Genomic DNA, 22,950 nt, shown 5'->3' on the forward strand with positions numbered 1-22,950 from the left:
TGGACACAGTACTCCAGATGAGGCCTCACCAATGTCGAATAGAGGGGAACGATCACGTCCCTCGATCTGCTCGCTATGCCCCTACTTATACATCCCAAAATGCCATTGGCCTTCTTGGCAACAAGGGCACACTGCTGACTCATATCCAGCTTCTCCTCCACTGTCACCTCTAGGTCCTTTTCCGCAGAACTGCTGCCCAGCCATTCGGTCCCTAGTCTGTAGCGGTGCATTGGATTCTTCCAATGGACAAGGACAAGGTAAATGTGGAAGTGGGGCTGCTTTGCAACTCTCAAAAGTCCTGTCAAAAGGATTTTTTGGTGGGTGCTAGGACTGGAAGGAGAATGAAGGCACGACATTATGCTTACTATGCTGCATTCTCTGGCATTTCAAAGGTCATTCATAAGCACTCTGATGGTAGAATGGTTAAGGGTCTGGTTGTTGTATATAGGGCTGAGTCTTGGGATATTTCTTGCAAGGTGCTAGGGTATAGACACTCAGTGAGTGAAGGGATGCTCTTGAGTATTTGAGGGAATGCAATGACTGATTTTTGTCCTCGTTGAACACGTTATTTCCCTTAAAAGGCAGATCCTTCATAGTGGGTTGGTCTTTCCTGGGAAATCTGGAGTTTTGGAGGAAAAAACCTGTCTTATTACTATGGACATTGCAATCAAGCAGGAGGCTATATCTGCTGCACCCACTAAGGCCTGGATGGCCAATCTAGCCAGCAATTTGCCTTCATTGATAATTGCTGGGAATTAAAGTCCATCTTCTTGATGGAGTTTGTTGGTGAATTCCAAGATCTTATTATAATTAATAAAAATCATACTTTGACAGTAAAGCTTGACAGTTTGCTATGTGGAACTCTTAGCTCACCGAAGTGAAGTTCTTTCTTCTGAAGAGGTCTAAACATTTGACCTCCTTATCAGAGGATGTAAATCTTGAGTAGTTTTGCTTGCCCTTTTGGGTGGCAGTTTGCACCACTTGAGAATTCAAAGCAGGGTGTGAAAATAAGTATTCTGCTTTCCTAGGTGGCACAAAGTATTCCCTCTCTGTTCTCTTTGCAGTGGGAGAACAAGTGGCTGGAGTACGCCAGACCATCTTGGCCAGTTTGAAGACAGCCTCAAGAACTGGCTGTTCCATCTTACTGGAACCAGCAATCTGGAGGATGTCTAGTAGCTTATGAGGGGTGTCCTGTACTTCCTCCAGGGAAATTTGGAAAGTCTGCAAATTCTCCTCAGGAGGTGCTGGCACTGCCTGTAGCAGTTGGGCGGTGACAGCGAAGCCGGTGCGACCATTCCATTTGCAGGCGATGATAGCCTTGCCCAGGTGAATTTTTCTGCCTAGTCTGTCAGGTTGCTCGTCTTCCTCAGATAATTCCTGAGGGTTTGATGTTCTTCTCTGTGTGGGGAAGCTTGTATTGACTTCCGGTATGACATTACAGATTCAGGATGTCACATATATGTATCCCAGGAACACCCCAGTAAGGCCAATGTGAAGAATCATAGGGGAAATGGGGCAGTCCCCATGGAGGGGGATACCATAGGTCCCAAGGTATGCACAGCCCCTCCTGTGTTAAAGCAAAGGTGTCCATGAAATCTTGGACCCTCTGTCAGGGCTGAACCCCGTCTTGATGGTGTGGTAAAGCTCTCCCGCTGACACTGAGGGGAACGAGCCTTCTATGCTGATCCACAGTGCCATTGGTATTGGAGATCTTATTACGCGTCAGCTGGACGACGGTACTGCAGAGTGGCGAACTGATAGTGTGAGGACATCACTGGCTAGTACCTCATCCAACAGTATTGGCAATTCTGGTTCCATGTAGTTAGCAGTGTCCTCTGGAGCAGTGTATCTAGCCCCCCACACAAGACAGCGGACCAGGCTTCTTTCCCTTATTGGCACCAGTGGTACTGGCTTTGCCCTAGTCTTGAGTATCAACAATCCCTTCTCATTTCATGGTACTGATGATGTAGGAGGCATCTGCTGCCTTCTTTTCTTCACCAGTGCCAATCTTGGGCCCACTCTATCAAGTAGGGCTGGTTTCAGGGCATTCTTGCCTTTCAGTACCAAGAAATCAGAACTGTACTCCTTGTGAGCTCCTGACACTCCGGTGCCAGGGTGCAAAGTTTTACTGGACTTAGATAGCATCAGAGAGGAAGTCCTCGTTTTGGATGATGACTTGGAGGGAGATATCTCATTTTTCTTGTAAGAATGTTTGCTCTTACCCTCCTCATACCTTTGTTTGGAAGAGCCATCTTGTTTGCCAAGATTCTCCCCAAAGCTGGAGACCACTGTCCTTGGATCGATGCTTCACGGTGCCTCTGTCTGATGTACATGGAGGTCTGATCGGCCGGGATTGAACTGGGGCCTTAAAGCACAGTCCATCAGGAATCTTTTAAACCTGTGCTCATGGGTTTGATGCTGCATTTAGAAGGGATATGAGCATCCCCAAGGCAATGGAGGCATGTGTCATGGTCATCCCTGGCAGGCCACACAGTCTTTGAATCTCAGGATCCTGGGCATACTAGGCATCCCCCCAGCGGTACGGGGGCGGGGAGGACAGGACACCCAAGCCCTCAGGACTACGAAACTGTCTACGAACTGCAGAGCTTCAGTCTCAGACCATGGGCAGTGGAAAGAAACTGTAGAGGTAGTCAGCCCATGCTGCCACTCATGACCTCGGTTTGAAACACGAGGAGAAGGGCAGAAGTGTGAACCAAAGGACACTGCTAGCAAAAATCTTCCGGTCTCAAGCACATGCACATCTCGAGTGGCACACACACGGGACGATCACTCGAAGAACTAAGAGAATTCTTACATACCATTTGTTCTGCAATAGCACCACAAGGTTTAAGGAACTGAACAACATTATAGGCAATAACAATGAAAGTTAGTTTCTAAACTCATGTAGTATGCTAGTTAATGTGTGTACGTATATTGCTTTTCTCCTTATTCTAGACCATTTCCTGTAAGTGAACTAACAGTTTGGACAAACATGCAAAACAGACCTGAACACCATACAGTTAAATATAAACACAAAGTCTGTTTATCTTTTTTAGATGTTATTTTCTTGAATTATTAACTAATGAGAAGTTTATAAGTTGTTACACTGGAATCAAATTTTTAATTGTTCCTACTTTAGGTTTTTCCTTACCTCCACTGTAGCGGATTGCTGTAGCAGGGACTAGCAGGGTTGCTCTGGGGTTGTGGGTTCAGGTAAAAGACTAAAGGAGAAGTCGCAAGAGCACAATCCGCACTAAATGGGATTTTAAGGTGTTGTAGACCTGGAGCAGATGTAGGAGAGAACATGTGCTGATGAACTTCACTTCCTCGGCAGTGGGAGTACAAAGGAGAGGAGATTCTGACAAGGTACCACAGTAGAAATAATCAGTGTCAATGTCATGTGTTATTGCTTTTATTTTTAAAAAAATTAAAATTATTTAAAAGTTTTTCTATTAAAGTAATTTAATAAACTAAGTGGTCAAAAGTCATCCTTTTAATCAACACCTGAACTTGTTCAACTGTTACGCTGAAATAACCAAAATGTTACTGGTAGCCAATGCAACACTAACTCAACATTATTTTTTCACCGTGGAATTATTTGATCCTGAACTGGCCAAATTTTCCATGCCAAACGTAAGATAATATGCAGTGTAGCTGTAGCCGTGTCAGTCCCACGATATTAGAGAGAGAAGGTGGGGGAGCTAATATCTTTTATTGGAACAACTCATGGCAAACAAGCTTTTCCACCTTGCATTTTGTTGTGACACTGGGAGTACCTTTCCCAGACCTGAAGAAGAGTTCTGTGTGTCTCGAAAGTTTGTATCTCTCACCAACAGAAGTTGACCCAGTAAAAGATATTACCTCACCCACCTTGTTTCTCATACATAGGTGTATTAGAAATACAGTAACTCCTCACTTAAGTTCCTCCCGCTTAACGTTGTTTCAATGTTACATCCCTGCTCCATTAGGGAACAGGGCTCCTTTAAAGTTGTGCAATGCTCCCTTATAATGTCGTTTGGCTGCTTGCTCCATCCACTGCTTGTAGGATTCTCTGGAAGAGCAGCGACTTTACAAGGGAGCATTGCACAACTTCCTCTTCTCTGACTCCTCCTCCTCCCTCCCAGAGCTTCCCCCGCCACCAAACAGCTGTTTGGTGGTGCTTAGGATTTTCTGAGATGGAGCGGGAGGAGCGGGGACATAGCAAACTTGGGGAAGGAGGCGGCGAGGCAGGGGCGGGGGGAGCTTCACTGCCGGTGGGTGCAGAGCACCTGTTAATTTTTCACCCTTAACTGGGACTGAACTCTGCCATCATTCAGGAGGCTGGAGGGAAGAGCTTCACAAACATCATCGCTGAGTATAATATTAAATTGCTTGTTTAAAATTGTTTAAAACTTATATTATTTATGTATATAATACCTTTTGTCTGGCAAAAAAATTTCCTTGGAACCTAAACCCCCCCCCCGACTCCCCCCCCGCAATTTACATTAAATCTTCTGGGAAAATTGGATTTGTTTAACATCGTTTCGCTTAAAGTCGCATTTTTCAGGAACATAACTACAACATTAAGTGAGGAGTTACTGTACTTTCTGTGAAAAGTAAATTACACAGATCCTTAAATAGAAAACATTTAGAACATCTTCAAAGTTCTTTACAAACATTAACTAATATAGCCTGATAACAGCACTGTGAAGTAGATATTCTGATTTCAGTGATGGGAAAATTGAGGCACAGAGGAGTTACGTGACCAATCACAGTAGATCAATTGCAGGACCAGGATTAGAATTAGGAAGACTCCCAACTGTGTGCTCATTTCTCTAAAGTACGGATTGGATGAATGTACTATAAGGTAGATAGAAAGCTGGCTAGATCACTGAGCTCAACAGGTAGTGATCAACGGCGCCCCACGATAGAAAGGATGTGGACAAACTGGAGAGAGTCCAGTGGAGGACAACAAAAATTATCAGGGGGCTAGTGCACATGACTTACGATGAGAGACTGAGGGAACTTGGCTTATTTAGTCTGCAGAAGAGAAGAGTGAGGGGGGATTTGATAGCAGCCTTCAACTACCTGAAGGTGGATTCCAAAGAGGATGGAGCTCAGCTGCTCTCCGTGGTGGCAGATGACAGAACAAGGAGTAATGGTCTCAAATTGCAGTGGGGGAGATCTAGGTTGTATATTAGGAAAAACTATTTCACTAGGTGGGTGGTGAAGCACTCGAATGCTTTAGCTAGGGAGCCAAGTATCAGAGGGGTAGCCGTGTTAGTCTGTGTCTACCAAAACCATTAGGAGTCCTTGTTGTTTTTACCTAGGGAGGTGGTGGAATCTCCCCATTTAGAGTTTTTTAAGGCCCGGCTTGACAAAGCCCAGCTGAGATGATTTAGTTGGGGTTGGTCCTGCTTGGACTAGATGACCTCCTGAGGTCCCTTCAGACCCTAATCTATGATTCTATGATAAAGAAATAAATGTCTGGGCTATTAAAATAATTTAAATGTATTAATTTCTAATATGATATGAAAGTCTTTTTTACCCCAGATTTTTAGCATGCTGAAGGAAAATAGTCTGTGTATATTTACATAAGAGAATATCATAACTATAGCAACATGAGTTACTACACTCCAAACAGCTGAACGTATTTTAAGGTCCAATGCTGCACTCCTTAGTGACACAAAACCGGCCAAAGTCTAGTACAAATGCTGGCTGGCTGGCAGAATCCTTCACAAAGTATTCCAAAAATTACTCTTTGAAGAAAAATATTGCATTTGCTACCAACACCACAGGTCTGCTAGGCCTGTTTACAGAACTCAGTATCGAATTTGCCTTAACAGCTACACATTAATACCGAGAACTATTGTTTTGACCACTTACGTTTCTTGAAAACTAATTTGGATAGGATTTTCATCATGACCAACAAATAAATCAAGTTCATCTGAAGTTACAATTGGAATATTTTGCATTTCACATTAGGTAGTATAATAATTTTTTCCCCACCAACCCAAAGATGCATGAGCTGTTATACTAGAATTAAAAGACAAATTTTAAATAATTAAATATAAACCATAAATGCCACACTTATATTAAAACTATGATCCTCGATCAAGATTTTACATATCACAAACTGAAAAATTTTGTACCCAATCCCCAAAATTTAATCCTTACATGTACAATGAACGCTCAATTATTAATTATTTTAGTTTGGGGGATGCAGCAAGAATTGTGTTGCAGACAGGAGTGATAGGTACTATACCAGACGATAAGACTGTACAAGATTGTAAATTCTTTGGGGCAGGGACCGTGTCTTTGTTCTGTGTTTGTACAGAGCCTTGCACAATGGGGTCCTGGCTAGGACTTCTGGGTGCTACAAGGTGGTATTATACAAATAATAAACAACATATGTTGTATTAACTGGGCATAGATATTAACCTACTTTGCTTTTGGTAATACATAAGTACATAAAAGAGCTTCATCTGTCCTGTTCAAAACATTAAATACAGTAGTATAAAAATTTAGGATAGACTTTGGTTATTGTTCTTTTGGGCCCAAATGTTGCGTGTTAAAGTACTGAAATTATCCAGAGCTGCTAACGTTGCCTGCTTTAAAATTCCCTAATGAAACCAAATGCATCTGATCAGTAAGCAACCCTTAGTTTCTGGAAATCCCCACTAGCAATATGTACTTAAACAGCTGATGGGGCTTACAATCTGCTGACAGAAAGGTTAAGCCTTCCTCTTCTCCTCGTCCTCTTCCTTCATCATGAACTAAATAACACAGATTCACTTAGCCTCCATGCTTACATCCATACTCTTTATATAAAATTTCTTTAATTTTTAAGATCAAAATAATACTAATAATGACTTGCTCTTATATAGTGCTTATCAGAAGATTTCAAAGCGCTTTACAAAGGAGGTAAGTATCAAAATAAAATATGTTCCATAAATCAGTATACTTAAAATGCCTAGAGTTCTACATTAAGATGAAAATTTCAGGTAATGCAGCAAAAAGATTCTCATCTCACCTAAAATATTTGGAAAGTATTATTTTAAAAGGAAGGGGGGCTTCAGCTGCTTTGCACTTTCTCACTGCTCTTACTCTGATAGATTAAAGTTTATTTCCCTTTTAATCTGTTTAAATAACTCTGTTTTTTAAATAAAAGAATACAAAAAGCACAGAGTATGACGAGTGTTCAGTTTTACCATAGCAGTTAATGCCATATACAATACTAAACAAATATTAGGTGCCTATTTAAACAATTATTTTTAAAACTATAAAAGATTGCATTTATCTGGCAACACTTTTACTTCCAGTACATCACTCACCACAGAGTTTTGGAAAATAATATTTCCAATGTACAGCTAAATGAAAAGTTTGACACTGATAAAATGCTCTTTCAATGATTAATCCTCTTCTAAGTTAAATTAAGATGACATTTGTTGGCCATGAAAAATTCTGGGTATTTTCCCTGATAGTTTTCATATGCAATGCTAAATTGTAATTTTTTTTCATAACAGTCCTTACTGGATCCGCAGAGATGGGGCTCCAAGTCTATGTTGCCTCCGTTTCATCATTGTACTTTCTGATACACTGTTTCTTCTCAGAATAAGAGATTTAAAGCCAGAAAGGAGAAACCCGCTGTTATCACTCCAGTGCAGAGTACAGAACAATCAATGTAATACAGAGCTCTTCAAATATCCCCAGTGTCACCACAGACTTTATGAATTCAGTAACAGTCCAGACTAATCAGCCAGCTCATATCAAAATCTAATTATTTTTAAAGAAGTCTTCCACAAGTCTATTTCTAGCATCCATGAACAGGAAATGAAGACCAACAGTATGCAGCAGTAGTACTGAGAAGCCAAAGATACAAACTAAACAATCTGATCCGTCATACAGACAGCAATGTACAGCTGACATCACTCACACTTAGAGCACAGCAAATCAGTGGCAAACTTTTTCTGGGCTTCAGACAGCAGTGTCACGTTCACTCTTAGTGAATCACAAGAAAAATGCAGAACCAGAGAGAGAGATGGCATACTGGAAAAAACTCTGGCAGAAATCTCACATACCAGCTCAAAAATTCATCCTGTGATAGGAATACAGTCATTGCTCCCACCCAGAGTCTCTGGGAAAGTCATGAGCAGTGCAAAGAACAGCTGCTCTTTACTGGGGAGGAAACATACCAACTATCCCATTTTTGGAAATCAAACCGTATAAGAATCTGCAGAACTTCCATCTTAAAACATTCATAATGTGTTAATTTGTTAAACTATGAATTTTACACACAAGTTAAACATATCAGGAACAAATACATAATCAGGTTATGTTCTAGCTATTTCTTCTTTCCTTCTTTATGAACTTCAAAACTACAAGGACAAATTGGCTCTAGAACAAACCGTCAAAGGATATTGATGACACTAGAAATACACAAGGCTACACTACGATAATAATCTTTTGTAGGGCTCAAGAGGTTCCCCTGCATCCCTTAAATCTCTGAGTCTTGCATTTTAGTTTTTGAATGGTAATTTCTATCGTTAGCTCAAATCAAACTCATGCTATTTTGCATGGTTGTCACAAACTACTGTCCATCTTTCCTGAAATCCATTATCTGCAGAAAGTTAGCTTTCCAAACTAACATTCCACATGAACATCTTGTCCAGATTTTAATTAAAACACTGTGTCTAAGAGATTGTGATGTATTTTTAAAGGAGTATTTAACATTTTCAAATATTTATAACCATAACTACCATTTATGGTTCCTCATTGGATAGCAGGTCAAATTCAAAGTTATGGTCCTCATCTTTAAAGCCTTCCATGGAAGCAATCCAAGTTACCAGACAAATGCCTCTCTCTACAGCAGGGGTCCCCAACACAGTGCCTGTGGGTGCAATGGCGCCCGCCAGGGCAGTTGTGCGCGCCCACAGGACACTGCGCCGCCGAAAATGCTGCCGAGAAGTGTTGCTGTTTCTCGGAGGCGCTTCTTTCCGCTGCCGCTTCTTGGAGGCATTTCGGTGGCGGGATGCCACAGTCTTCTGGGAATAGGAATGTGCTATTCCCACAGAAAGGTTGGGGACCACTGCTCTACAGGATCACGACCTCCGCTGACAGCTATGTACCACGGGAACAATGGAACTGTCAACCTAAAAAATGAGACCTATACACCTAGGAGATGGAGTTTTCTTGACTACTGGTCCTCAAATCTGGAAGATGTCAGGACTATCACATACCTCAGCACCGTCAGAGCAAAATGAAAAACCCAGCCACCTTCCCACAATTAGCACCACCAACGGCAAAAAACAAACAAACAAAAAACCCCAAACAAACCAGAATCCCAGTTCTCTGGTGGAGACTGAAGGAGAGATCATAGAATCATAGAATATCAGGGTTGGAAGGGAACTCAGGAGGTCATCTAGTCCAACCCCCTGCTCAAAGCAGGACCAATCCCCAACTATATTTACATGTACACTATATAATAATAATTTTATGATGGTCCTGGTATGAAAATTAGGTAGATTAAATAGTGGCAAATTTTAATTAAAAATCTGCATACAACATTTTCCCTATTTTTAAAATATTGCTAAGAACCTCCTCAAACACAACAGATCAATCCTAAAATCCTTCTCATGTACCAATTTCCCCTTTACAAACTATACTTCAAATAATTTCAGCAAGCCCCATATACTACTGGCAACGCTGCTATGGAGCCTCTGTAGGTGCAACTCCACGCATTCCAGCTCCTGACTCAGCACCTCATATCAATTTAAGAGCACTAGGTTATTTTTAATCTACTGCTTGTGAGTGTTTCTCTTCTGAGTTGAAGGGAGGAGTATAGTTAGAATGTAAAATCTCTCTCATCCATTTATTAAAAAAAAATACCACAAACTGAAAAGGCATTATTCTTCTTTATTTCCAGATCCAAGATGGCACAGGATGGGAACAGAATGCCACACCCCACTTCCTTCTTAGAGCACCATCAGACATTCTTTATCCATTTTCTTCATATTATATTCCTTCACACTTGAGGCATTGTACTGTCATGGCTGCCTTTCCCCTGAGTCAGGGAAAACTGCACATGACTCATCAACAGAACTACCTTATTGCCAAGAGAGACTGAAGCTGAGTGATATAATGCATTTCTTCCCAGCGATAACTGTACTGTCTCCATAACTTCCATGCTCTCTGAGCATGAAAGGGGAAAGAGACAGACCAGAATTCAAACCAAGTACTCCTATACAGCAGTGCACAGCCTGTCCACTAAGATACCAGAGTCTCCTATTTTGAGCAATGGTAATGTCTTACCTTATCTCTTTGCACTTTGGATATTTGCACTATTAAGGAATATTTGCCCCCCACTTCGCTTTGACATTATAAGTGTGATAACATTAGCAAGGCTCCTCATAATCGCTTATAACCATAACCATGTTAGGTTTAATCTTCACCTAATATATTCACCAAGAGATTTTGTTTTCCCACCCATATGATATCCAAATTATTAGTACAGAAACCGAGTATATAATCTTTATTTAATTCAGGTCTTTGTAAAAAAAGGCTAGAATAAATGTGCAAATTCTCTTCCCATGCTTGCCTTTATTCTCTTCAGTCCAGCAAGTCAAAATATTTTCCGTGTTTTCTCCAGCTAAAAGTTTTGTTTCCTCAGTTTTAAGTATGAAGGTTTAGAAAGATTAGAAGTAGAAACAGGCATAGTTTTAAGTTTGGGTTTAGCACATTCTCTGAAAGCAATTTACTTCTGTATAATTCCACTGAGAAGGGATTTGGAAGAAAATTTACTAACAATCACTAACACTTATTTAATCCAACATCCCTGGATGGGTCAGTGGCAATAGAGATAGAACCAAGGACAAGGTTCCATATCACAAAGATTTTAGCAGATTCATACATGTCCACACAGTGACTACCCATTAGAGGGGGACCAAGAACTAACCACACTGTGTGTATGTGCGTTACACATTTGCTTTTGTCAAATAACATAATACTGCACAATGCATTTATTAAAGACCCAAATAAAAGTTTGGGTAAGGCAAAAATAGCTATATAAAAAAAGGTGTCTTTGACCACCAAAACAGCTAAGAATCTTTTTAATTTATCTACATGCATAAATGCATCATAAATAAAAGTTAATCCTCTTCCAGGAGAGAGGATGGCAAATTCTGTAACTGATGTGCACCATCTTAGAATGACAAGGTGGGTGAAGTAATATTTTTTATTGAACCATCTTCTATTGGGAAGAAGATAAGCTTCCGAGTTTACACAGAGCTCCTCTTCAGATCTGGAAAAGGTACTTGGGCTATGTCTACACTACAGTTTACGTCGCAGAACTTATGTTGCTCAGGGATTTGAATAAACCCCACTCCAAGACCGACATAAGTTACACCAACATAAGCACTGGTGTGGACAGCGCTATGTCAATGGGAGAACTTCTCCCATCGACGTAGCTTCCTCTGCTTGCAAAGGTGGCTTTATTATGCCAATGGGAGAGCTCTCTCCCATCGGTATAGAGTGCCTTCACCAGACATGCTACAGTGGTGCAGCTGCATCACACTGCTGCAGTGCTGGACGTGTAGACATGCCCTCAGAGTGTCACACAACCAAATACAAAGTGGAACAGATGGTTTAGCGTAACTAGTTAACACATATTGTAAGAGACGATTTCAGATGAAGTAGCCAGTTAACACCTCTGCAGTCATAGGACAAAAAAGGGGGGTTAGTGGATTACTGATTCTTGTAATAAGCCATAAATCCAATGACTTTGTTAAGTCAACGATTTTTAATGTCTAGCAAAGTTATGAATTTAAGCTCCAGGCTTGTCTTTTGAAGGTGTTGTGTGGGTTTCCTTTGAAGATGAAGACAGAGGTCATATATGGAGTAACTGCTTTGTGAAAAGTGTTCACCTACTGTTGACATGGTGTTTTTGTCTTATCATTTTTCTGAGACAATGTGGGTAAGGCAATATCTTTTATTGGACCACTTTCTGTTGATGAGAGAGACAAGCTTTCAAGCTTACACAGAGCTCTTCTTCAACTTTGAGATGAGTTTGTAGAGTTTCTCTTGGAGTTGTTTGGGGAAGGATTTGAAAACATGCAATTCTGAAGATGCAGTTTTGGGTTGCATTAACAGAGGCATAGCATGCAAGTTACAGGAGGTGATAGTACACCGGACCCTTGCTAGAAAGCGGGGTTCTGGATCCATGCATGGTACCGCGTTACTATGGATCCCAATTTAAATATTTAAATTTGGGATCCATCGCCGCGACCGCGCTACATGTGAATCTATGCTATAGCGATGTGCGCTCTAGCAAGGGTCCACTGTGCCACTCGACTTAGTGCTGGTCAGGCCTCAGCTGGAGTACTGTGTCCAATTTTGGTCACTGCTATATATAGGGCACTACCAAATTCACGGTCCATTCACGGTCATAGGATTTTTAAAATCATAAATGTCATGATTTCTACTATTTAAATCTGATATTTCACGGTGTTGTAATTGTAGGGGTCCTGACCCAAAAATCAGAAATAACCTTGCAACCCCCCGCACAACTGTTTGGCTGCTGCTGCGGCATCGCTACCTTCAGAGCTGGGAAGCGGTGGCTGCGGGCCGGGAGCCCAGCTCTGAAGGCCGAAGTAAGGGTAGTATAGTACGGTATTGCCACCGTTACTTCTGCGCTGCAACACCTTCAGAGCTGAGCACCCGGCCAACAGCCACCACTCTCCAGCACCCCAGCTCTGAAATCAGAGCAGAAGAGTGGCAATACTGGGACATCCCCCCAAAAAACAGCCTTGTGACCCCCCTGCAATTCATTTTTGGGTCAGGACCCCCAATTTGAGAAACACTGGTCTCCCCTGTGAAATCTGAATAGTCTAGGGTAAAAGCACACAAAAGACCAGATTTCACGGTGGGAGACCAGATTTCATAGCCCGTGATGCGTTTTTCATGGCCGTGAATTTAGTAGGGCCCTAGAAAAACAGACAGAATGTAGACAAACTGGAAAGGATACAGAGCGAGTGGCAAAGATCATCAAAGGGATGGAACGTAAGCCAGATGTGCAGAGGCTGAAGGAACTGAGTATCTTTAGTCTGGAAAAAGAGGGAGAATGGGGTGGGGGAGTGGGGGACGAGAGAACATGATGGTCTTCAAATACTTCTAAGGCTCCCACAAAGAAGATGAGGAAAAACTGTTCTGTCTTGCCACAGAGAGCAGGCGAAGAGGCAATGGGTTCAAACTACAGCATAGCAGATTTAAATTAAATCTCAGGGAAAACTTCCTAACTCTAAGAAAAGTGGGAAAATGGAACAAACTTCCTTGGGAAGTCGGGAAAACTCCTTTACTGGAGATTTCAAAATGAGACTTGATAGCCATCTGTCTTGGAAGGTTTACACACAACAAATCCTTCACCTTGGCAGGGGGTTAAACTAGATGACCCTTGCGCTCCCTTCTAACCCTTCAATTCACCACAGTTTACCCAGGAATTTAAGGATATCATCAAATGCTTCTCCAAAAAACTCCAAGAAAAACTCTATTAACTCTTCCCCCATGAACCCACCCCAGAGACCTTCTATACGCTTCCCAAAATACACAAACAAGGGAACCCAGGGAGACCCATCATATCTGGCTATGGCACTCTTTCTGAAGGAATAGTGGGACTCAGAACCTATCCTCAAACCATTCACCACACAAAGGGCCAGCTTCCTCCGCAACACAATCAACTTCTTCCATAAACTCCGCAACATAAACAACCTCTTTCAGAATACCATCCTTGCCACCACGGATGTCAATTCCCAATATACCAACATCCCTCACAATGATGGCACAGCTACCTGCCTCAAGTATTTACAAGACAATGGACAACCCTCAGATATGCATCCGTAACAATTTTATATTCAACAACGAACACTTTGTCCAAACCATGGGAACAGCCCTGGGTATTAGGATGGCTCCCTAATATGCCAACCTCTTCATGGGCCACCTTGAACAAGAATTTATGGACCAGTGCACCATGAAATCAATGATATAGCTGAGATACATCAATGATATTTTCATCCTCTGGACAGACGACCTAAACTTCTGCATAGATGTCCACCACAACTTCAACAACATCCACCCATCCATTAAACTCTCTCTGGAACCCTTCAACACCAGCATCCATTTCCTGGACCCCACAATCAACTTCAACTATCGAACCCTTCAGATAACTATATACAAGAAACCCATGGATCACTACACGTATCTTCATAGACCCAGAAACCACCCCAAACACACCAAGAAATCTTATCTACAGCCAGGCACTCCGATTCCACAGAATATGATCCAAGGAAAATGTCCGGAATATACACCTTAACACATTCAAAACCACCTTCACTAAGCAAGGACACGCCACCAGAGAAGATGACCGCATCTTGGACTGGGCCACCCAAATACCCCAAGATAACCTGCTTCAATACAGAAATAAAACCCCCTCTGACCACACAACCCTAGTTGTCACCAAGCACCCTACACTTGAATCCATATAGGGTATCCTCAAATAACTACAACCCATATTTGATGGGGACCTCAGCCTGAAATAAATCTTTTCTGAACCCCCTTTTCTGGCCTTCAAATAATGCCCCAACCTCTCCAAAGACATCATCAGAATCAACCTGCCCCCAGACCAGGACACACTAACTTAAAGCAGCATCAGACCCTGCCAGTACAACAGAAGAAAATCTGCAGACATATCTCCACTGATACAATGATCAACACCCCCCACAACACACCATTCAAGATCCATGGGTCCTATACATGTCTCTCAGAATTGTTGTTGGGACATTTAGTTCACTGATTGAGGTACATCACTTGTTCACTGATTGATGTACCTCAATCAGTGAACTAAATGTCCCAACAACAATTCTGCGGGTGAAACTAGACAATCACTATGTTCTCAAATGAACTCTCAAAGGAAAATGATAAAAGACAAAAACACCATATCACTTGTGGGTGAACACTTTTAACAAAGTGATCACTCTATATCTGACCTATCAGAGGAAACCCGCACAACACTTTCAAAAGATGAGCCTCAGAGCTTAAATTCATAACTTTGCTAGACTCTGCAAATCATGGTCTTAATAAAGACATTGGATTTATGGCTTATTACAACAATCAGTAACGCACTAACCCCGGTTTTTGTCCTATGACTACAGGGGTGTTAATGGGCCACTCCATCTTGAATTGTCCCTTAGAAAGTTTAACTACTTAGGCTAAACTATCTGTTCAATCTTGTATTTAGCTGTGACACTCTGAATACCTTTCCCACACCGAAGAAGAGCTCTGTGGTAAAGTCAGTGATCAAGATATTTAAGTAGGCTGGCTAACAGATGGCACCATGCAATCAAAAAGGTAGGCCACTGCCTGTATCATGGCATTTTTGCTGGAATATTTAACAATATTTGACCGTTGTCAAATAATAGGCAGTCAACTGACTGGCTTGCCAAGCCTGTATAACTTAATACAACTGAGGTAGATGATGCAGCACTAAAATGGTTCTCAAACAGGATCCAGAGAGTGATAATGGGAAAGAGGAGTAGTTATCCAACAATCTTCATATTTGGGATCTTACACGGATCCATCCATCTCCTCACTGCTTCAGCTTTTACACAAGTCCACTTGTAGAAATGGTGAGACACCCCAAGCTCCACTGCCAAAAATGTATACTGAAGACATCCAACTCTGTCACGTTCCATAAATGCACCAATACCAACACAAGGATGTCATAATGCCTACAAGAGAGGAGCTTCTGGGTGAAGAACAGCTGGCTAAAACTGAACCTAGATAAGAATGAGGTGATGAGAGTCAGAAGACAAAATGTTTAGAAGAACTAGCAGAAAGAACACTCCTCGCCTTTTAACAAAGGCATCCACTCGTCAATTGGTCTGAAGCCTCCGGGTCCTGCTGAACTCACCACTGAGCCAAACTGCAATGGAAAAAAAAAGGAAAAACAAAAAACTTTCCTCCACTTCCAGCTTGTTCGGAAATGTATGCCGTTCCTCCTTGATAAAGATTATTCTATAGCAATCCATACATTCTTCAGAGATAATGGGAATATATTGTAAATTACTGTATATTTCTACACAGTAGGGCTGATGTTGGATGCAATGAAACGGCCCTAGCTTGCACAGAATGTGTGAGTGCCACCTCAATAGGAAGGGCCATCATGAGCACATCACACCTGCGCTCTAATCCTGTCATTGACTCCAAATCAGATTGCATTGTCCCATGGCTAGGTCATGGCCTTGATCCTGTCCATCAAAACAATCAATGGGTCAGGACTCAGCTACATCACTGACTGTGTCTCCATCTATTACCTGTCAATATAACTACATTATGTTGGGACAATGAAGCTTATAAAGCAGAAAATATCTGAAAATAAAGTGCTCTCCGTCAAGGACATTCAGGTGTGGGACAAATTTCCAGAAGAATTTAGAATGATCCTAAGCCTACCCATCTTTAAAGCACAATGCAAGATCTTCTCTGACATACCGTTTCCACCATTACAGGAATCATAATTTTTTTAAAAAATTATTTTCTGAGCAGAGACTCTTTAAATCAGGGATGGAAGAACAAACAGTAGACTCCATAGATCTTGCAGATTTAATTTATATGGGGAGCACTTCAAAACTATAGTATTAACAACTCTGAGATAAACAAAGATTTTTGAGATCTACAGATCCACAATGCTCTTTCCATTGAGCCATACAATTCTAATTGGTTGATAAGGGCATTTGGATATCAATCAGAAATAAATGAAAATCACATTATAGTACTAACTTATGAAACTAAACAAAAGTAAACCAATTCAAAATAACTAGGTCTGACTGACTGCACTTCTTATAGTTGCAGGGAATACAGTAAAATAATTTAGTCAGAGCATCTTTACAAGAAGCATATTGAACACTTTGAAAATCTCTATTCTGCTAAAAATTGAAATCACATGAGTAGCGGTTATTCTTGCCCTTTGCAGTTTAGGGTTTTGACCTTCTAGATACAGAGGCTACATAAGTTCTCTTCACAGAGGTAATCAAAAAGAAAGGATTGAAGTAACTGAAGAAAGGTACTTTACAAACAATTCAACAATATCCATAGTTACTAAATAAACCATCATAAACTGTCAGTGCCTAAAGACCTGAGCACAGTGTGATATTGTTAATACTGTTAATACTTATAATAGCTTTATCTCCATACTTGACCAAGAAACAGGAAAAAACCTTGGAATCCTCCACTCCAGATCAAAAATGCTTTGTGCCAAAAATCTGAATTGTTACATTAAGGTAAAGGCTACAGATGAATAACTAATATCAAGTATTTGTTTCACTGGATTGTCTCCAAATACTTGTCCAAGTGCTCTTATTCAATCACTGTCTTTACTTTTCCCAAATCATATAAGCAATAGTGTTCCTAAAATCTAATACAAATCTAGCTAAGCTGGTCTAAAAAGTATACTGATGGATAATTGATGTATGAGTCCTGTGTTCTGTTTTGTTTTAAGTAACTGAATTTACCATCATATGACTTCAACAAAAAGATTCATTCATGCCTCATTAAAAAAAGCCTTTTTACCTAGTCATATTGTTCAACAGTGAATCACAGGCACCACACAGCACTTTCCAAACATTACTCCTTATACAAAGAAGAGATTTTAAAGAATAAAAATTCAAACTCGTTTGTTACCAAAACCTGAAATCTAAGACAGCTTATAAAAGGTAATCTAAGGAACTGACTTTGCTTCTGTGATATGCAAACTTTAGGGCTTGGTTTTTTAGTTAGAAGGCTATGACTTTACGCTTATTGTAGGTTTAACTGGCACACTCGCATATTCTTTATATAATCCAGCCACTATGCAGTTTTATTCTACCACATACCAGACCACAGAAAACTAAGCCTAGCAACTGTTAAATTCTCTCAGAGATCATCACTAAAACAGAGTCTCCTAAAACTCTGAAAACCTAAAGAGAGATGTTAAAATCAATAACTGGCTTAATTTTAAAAGTGCTATATTTTAAGAAATCTGCTTTTTCCAGTTTGCTATTTTATGTTTTGTGGCAATACTTCTATCGTCTTGATTTCACAACAAAAACCTGGAGGGATTGGTAATGAGAATCTAGTTTTTTCACATCTACATTGTCCACACCGCAGTGAGCAAATGTTGTTCCCATCAGTGACTTGTGTGGAATTAGATTATTAAATCTCAGTACAAACCCCACTGGACATTTTATCCAAAGTACAAAGGTTGGGATTGGAAGCAACAGGGACCACCGTTGGCAGTCTCAACAAAAAAGGCAAGCACTGTCTGCTGCATAAATGCTGAACTCCCCACTCACTCCTGTAAGTTTCCTTCATGTCAGGTTTGAGCCCTACTGGCTAAGCTATTGAGTAGGCTTGCACTACCACTGGCTATCCTCCACCTCTTAAAGAAATGAACAGAGGACTTTAGTCTCCACTGTGGCACCTTTCAAAAACACTTTAAAAGCACATGAAAAATGTTAATGGAAAAAAAATATATCTGTCTCTGATAGCTCTGTGTGGATTCAACAGTTGAGAATCTGCAAGTATTTTTGTTGAATCAAGCCTTATGTAATCCTAGGGGAATTCTGCGCCACTGCACCTGTGCAGAATTTATGTCCCCTGTATATTTCTTTGCTTCCCTGCAGAAAAATGACTTTCTGATGGGGCAGCAAAGGTAAGGCACAAGAGTGGTCATGCAACCCTCCCCAGCAGTATGTTTTGGGTGTCCAGGGCAGCCGGCAGAGGTGTAAATCACTGGGGGGGGGGGGGGCAGGAGGCAGAACTGGGGAAGACCCAGGTGATGGCTCCTACTCTGTGCCGGGCTCAGCTGCTAGTCCAGGCTGGGCTAGGGAGGTCGGGACTTCCTCTTCCACTGCAAGGCATCAGGGGCAGGGCCAGACACCCCCCACACAGATTTCTCCCCCGGCTGCAGGAAGCTCTGCAAACTCCCCCACTCCCACACCCCGTTTCCTGTACCCATCACACCTCAGCTGCAGGGAGAAGGATCCCTGTAAAGGAAGCTACTCCCCCAACCACCCAATCCCTGTGCATCCAGACCCCCTCATACTTAGGCCCTCCTGCCGAGCCTCCACCCTCAGAAGCCCCCGATAAGCTCCACTTCCCCTGCACCTGGAACACCCCAACAAGCCCCCAGCACCCAGATCCCCACCCCACCAAGCCCCAACCAGTTGCATCTGGATCCCCACCCCACTGAGCCCCACTCCACCAGCATCTGGACCCCCCATTGAGCCTCCCACATGTAGACCCCCCTCCAAGCTCTATCCCCCCACCACCACGGAGCCCCAACCACCTTCACCTGGACCCCCCTGCAGAGTCCCATTACCATCGCACCCAGAACCCCCAACAAGCCCCTGTGCATCCAGATCTTCCCCGCACCCGGATTCCCCACTGAACCGCCTGCACCCAAATTTCCCCACATCTCTCTCAAACTACACATGGATCCCCCCACAATAAGCCCCTACATACTTGGATCCTTCCTTGCTGAGCCTACCTGGTGCACCTGGCACAGAGGGGCAGGCCCCTGGGCTGTTTTGGGGGCAGGCCCCATCCTTGAACTCTGTCAGGGTTGGGTGCAACCTCACTGCTGAGTCTGTGTCGGGCGGATGGGAGGGAAGCCACACAGTGATCTCCCACCTCTGTGCAGCCAGTGGCCTGTGCTCCCCAATGAAAGGCGGGAGTCTCCATATTTGACAAATAAAATTTGCAGAATGTTGCAGAATTTTAAAATACCGTGCACAGAATATATATAGTAGAATTTTTAAATATTTTTGGCAGGGAATGCCGTCAGGAGTACTTATGGCAGCAATAGATGAAAAGTAATTATACTTACAAGCTTCCTCTTCTAGGGAGACTGAGTTCCTTCTGGAAAAAATACAAACAAAAAAATGAGAAAATTAATGAAGAAATATCTTAAATTAACTTCCTGTTTATCTAATCTAGTAATATTACTTTATAAATAAAATATTAAGGACCACATTTTCAAAGATGTGTTCAAAAGATGGCAGCACTCCTAATTTGTTACCACATATATTATCATTGCACGCATAATATGGTATTTGCATCTGTTTATAGCCAACTGGGCACTCAACTGGCCAGGTATGCACACAAATATTTGCTTTGACTGCACAATTATGGTATTTACAATTAGAAGCATACAATTGTATACAAATGTACTAACCATCTTTGCAATAAATTCTATTCTGTCATACACAGTTCATCATTCTAGTATCTGAGTGCCTTCCCATAGTGCATCAAGCAACATGATAACATCTGTCATGTGTTTGTTCTCTTATCTTCTCCCTGGGGGAAAAGTGTGTGCAGTGGAGTGTTTTGTCTTGGAATTTTTTTTAAATATACACATACTGCTATATGTTTGAGAAGACAACCTCAAAGAAATGCACCTTGCACTTAGAATCAGAACATTTCACCATTAAACTGTAAATATTACAAGATAAATATTTTTTCAACTTCCATCTCAGGTAAGCACATTTATCTCTTTTTAAAAACATTTTACACTACTGCACTTTTAATATTTCACCACTAGATGGCATCATCATCTACTCAGAGTCCACCTTCAACAAGGCACACAAGAACACAAGAAAAAAGTCAAACAGTAAAGTTAAAGAGCCACACGTCTATTTAAAGGGAGGTTTTTTTTAAATAATTCTACTACTCCGTCTTTTTTGATAGGATAATGTGAAGATAAATATCACATTTTAAAAAATTAAAATTTAATGATGTTATTAATAAGATCAAATGCAATTTATTCTAACTGACCCTAATATAAATCTTTAATTTACTTTTTACCATTTACAATTATTACAGCTGGAGCCAGCATATTTTCTGTTTGTAATGCTACTGAGTCCAGCAGTAGCAAGGGAGGGATGGAGTGGGAACGGGACCTGGGGCCGGGCAGGGGTAGAGTACCCCCTGGGAACTGAGGAAGTCGGCACCTATGTTTAAAGACTTCAGAGTAGCAGCCGTGTTAGTCTATATCCGCAAAAAGAGAAGGAGTACTTGTGGCACCTTAGAGACTAACACATTTATCTGAGCATAAGCTTTCGTGAGCTACAGCTCACTTCATCGAATGCATGCAGTGGAAAAAACTTTGTGCTTAAAGGGTTATGTTTGTTTTTATTCTCATTTGTACCTATGGTAGTCACTTTTTGTTATCCATGAAAACAACATTTTTCTTGACCCATAATCTCTCTCTGAATTTGGAAATTAACACATTTTATTTTAGAAAAACACATGGTATATTACATACGATCTCTCAATGTAACACAATCAAATATGCCATGACTGAATTGCACTCTATCCCTATAGTATTCACATTCATTCTGTGATTGCGCTTAAATGAATACACTGCAATTATAGCATCAATATACAATACAGTTTTTCAAATTCAACACCTCTAAGGCCTTGACTACGACAGGGAGAGTAATCAGCGATACAGCAATCAGTTTTTATATCCATTGTTCCACTATGTCCCACCTCATATTACCCTCCTGAATGTCCCTTCATTCCTACTTTGCAGACTCTCGGACAGCAATCCACCTGAAACTACAATCTTCCGTGCCCACTCAATAGTATCCTCCCTCCCCAGCCATGTCCCCTGACCCCCCCAGCCATTGCTCCCCTGCTTAGCTGACTGAACCAGGAACAGCAGACCTGGTAGCTGCGCCGCTTCTCCGCCCCGCCCAAACAGGCTTTAAAGGCCCTACAGCCTGGAAGGGCCAAAGCAAGGGGAGCGGAGCTGGAAGCTCAAGGACTGCGAGCACCAGCGCCGCCAACTCTGCTCTTTCTGTTGCAGTTTCAACCCATTCACCATCAGCAATTCACTGTCTGCAGAGTTATAAAGCCAGACCCAGGGATATCGGAAGGAAGGGATTACTGGAGAAAGGACCAGCATATGTGGGGAACACAGCTGATGCAGAGGGGAATAGCGTGGGGGGCAGAAACTGAAGTCTCAGCTGATGATCCACAGCAGGACAGCCATCTGAGATCTGCATTTAAGGAGCAGGAGTGCAGACATTTCAGGAGGCACATAGTGGGGGCACTGCACAAAGGGGCAGGACAGGGAATAAGAAGGTACAAAAAGAGTGGTGTCGTAGTTGGTGAACTAAGGAGCTTTCACTGGTTGAGGAAACTGGAACGTCCATACTGGCACTCAGCTGATTGCATCTTTACACCTACAGGTTATCAGGATAACTTAATCACACAAAAGTACTTACATGTGGACTTAAGGCGCATTTCAATCATTCAGTTAAAGTACATTGCACTCGACTGACATTTCAAGTATAGACAAAACCTAACAGAAGAGCCTGACAATACTTCATGGAGATCTGTAGTTACCTATTTCCCATAAATCGGGATCAGAGCTTGGAAATTAGTTTTTGTAGGATAGCTAAGGGAAGCAAGCTTCAGTATATTAATTATGAAGCAAGTGTTGGTGACTAGACTTACTTTACCATGCTAATCCTGCCAAACATCACACAAAGAGAACTTGGCAGTACGTATTTATGCATTCTTGAAACAGTTCATATTTTAAATGGCAAGATGATTAATAAAACACTGTCATGCTACGACCACCAAATATGACCTGGTATTTAGCTTTGGGTATAGTAATTCTTTCATTGTTCCACAACTCAATAAATCCTCTGAGTAACTGTGCTAATTATGTAAAATGTTTTCTTCCATATAAGACCTAACCCCAATTTAGAGTGAAACATCAAAGAATAGTAGATTCCATGCACAATCTGAAGTATCTGTCTCTGAGCACTTTAACTGTCAATACACAGATATATTATCCTCATTACCTCAGCCTAGCTCCGTGCCACCTGTCTCAAGGTCGGTAATATAATCCTCTAAATGCATGTTTATTTTCAGTAT

General features: G+C 41.5%; 1 protein-coding gene across 6 annotated transcripts in view; it reads right to left on the reverse strand.

Annotated features, from left to right (window-relative positions):
- MAST2 (microtubule associated serine/threonine kinase 2) overlaps positions 1-22,950 on the reverse strand; it is a 389,497-nt gene that overhangs the window by 178,892 nt on the left and 187,655 nt on the right. For 3 of the 6 annotated variants that reach the window (XM_077824256.1, XM_077824255.1, XM_077824260.1), the window contains 3 exons: positions 19,889-19,920; positions 7,513-7,584; positions 3,152-3,358 (listed from right to left, as the gene is read on the reverse strand). In XM_077824256.1, coding sequence (XP_077680382.1) covers positions 3,152-3,358; positions 7,513-7,584; positions 19,889-19,920 — 311 coding nt within the window. The remainder of the gene's footprint in view (positions 1-3,151; positions 3,359-7,512; positions 7,585-19,888; positions 19,921-22,950) is intronic. The other 3 variants (XM_077824259.1, XM_077824258.1, XM_077824257.1) reach the window with 2 other exon arrangements.

This window comes from Eretmochelys imbricata, chromosome 8, assembly GCF_965152235.1.
Source record: "Eretmochelys imbricata isolate rEreImb1 chromosome 8, rEreImb1.hap1, whole genome shotgun sequence".
NCBI lineage: Eukaryota > Metazoa > Chordata > Testudines > Cheloniidae > Eretmochelys > Eretmochelys imbricata.